Source organism: Amphimedon queenslandica, unplaced genomic scaffold (assembly GCF_000090795.2).
Source record: "Amphimedon queenslandica unplaced genomic scaffold, v1.1 AMPQUscaffold_10406, whole genome shotgun sequence".
In the NCBI taxonomy this organism is placed as follows: Eukaryota; Metazoa; Porifera; class Demospongiae; order Haplosclerida; family Niphatidae; genus Amphimedon; species Amphimedon queenslandica.
This window is the reverse complement of record NW_003549326.1, coordinates 5549-6867: the sequence shown is the minus strand read 5'-3', so window position 1 is coordinate 6867 and position 1319 is coordinate 5549. Positions and strand designations below refer to the sequence as shown.

General features: G+C 33.6%; 1 protein-coding gene across 1 annotated transcript; it reads left to right on the top strand.

Annotated features, from left to right (window-relative positions):
* The first annotated feature begins 6 nt into the window (after positions 1–6).
* Positions 7–1116, top strand: LOC100638916 (probable E3 ubiquitin-protein ligase DTX3). Its single transcript, XM_020006094.1, has 4 exons — positions 7–147; positions 199–483; positions 544–736; positions 780–1116. Exons 2-4 carry the CDS (start codon positions 330–332, stop codon positions 847–849), a joined length of 417 nt encoding a protein of 138 aa, XP_019861653.1. The 5' UTR covers positions 7–147; positions 199–329; the 3' UTR covers positions 850–1116.
* Positions 1117–1319: the final 203 nt, after the last annotated feature.

Here is a 1319-nt window from a genome sequence, read left to right as displayed (position 1 = left end):
CACAATCTCAAGTTGTTGTTGATCTTACTAATAAAGGAGTAACGAGATCTTCTTCACAAGAAGAGACTTTTTCAACACCACCAACTGGCTCACCTCCTATTACACCTCCTCCGGTTGATAAAGGAAAGGTTACTGTAGGTGATGTAGGTAAATAAAATTTATCATCATTATAATAATTTATCATTTCTTTCATTAAAGGTTGTCCTGTATGCCGTAATGATATAGCAACAGATCCTATTACTACTAAATGTTGTAATCAGGTCTTTTGTAAATCCTGTTTAAAAGAGTCTCGGAAGCATTCTCCATACTGTCCAACATGCAAGGAACCAATGAAGAAAGTCAAAGGAAACCAACCACCCGGTGGTACAATGACACATTATGTCCTTCAAACTACCTCCTTACCTGGTTATGAAGGAGTTGGTGCTATTGTTATTAATTATGATATACCTCATGGTGTACAAACTAAGGAACATCCTAATCCAGGTAACAGCAAAAGTACATGATTTTTGGTAGCAATTACTGTTATTTAATCATTGGTTATAGGTCAGCCATATCGTGGTACAAGACGTACAGCTTATCTTCCAAACACTCCTGAAGGACAGGAGGTGTTGCGATTACTAAAGAAAGCATTTGATGCTCAATTGATATTTACAGTTGGTACATCACACACGAGTGGTGCTAGTAATTCTGTAGTATGGAATGATATACATCATAAAACTGTAACACATGGAGATCCGTAAGTCACAACAATTTAGTTATAATTATTATTAATTGTATAGATTTGGTTATCCTGATCCTACTTATTTGTCAAGAGTAAAAGAAGAACTTAAAGCTAAAGGAATACAATAAGTAACTTACCAACACTTAGAGGTATTAGTTAATTAGTAGTTATTGATTATATTTATAGTTTCCAGTTAAATCGTGATTTCATTTATTTCTTTTCCTTTGAATTAATAATGTTTCTTTATTGTTGTAGTTTATTCACTTTGTTTATATTAGCATAGCATGTGACTATCACATGATGTACATATACTATTAAAATTCTTTCTAATAATACCATTGTCTACATAAACTGTAAGTGTAATGGTTATTGTAATCATCATATGATTCACGTGAGATGCTTCCTGTTATGTTGAATGGCTGGTAAAGGAGGGGAGTGTTCAGCTGTACAGTCTGAATTTCATTCAATAAGCTCTCAAGATGACAAAGAAGAAGAAAAAGAAGAAGAACCAACATTCATAGAGCAACCTTCTGATAGATTCATTTGTCTAATATGTCATTGTGTGATGAAAGAGCCTCATATTGTCACATGCTGTTGT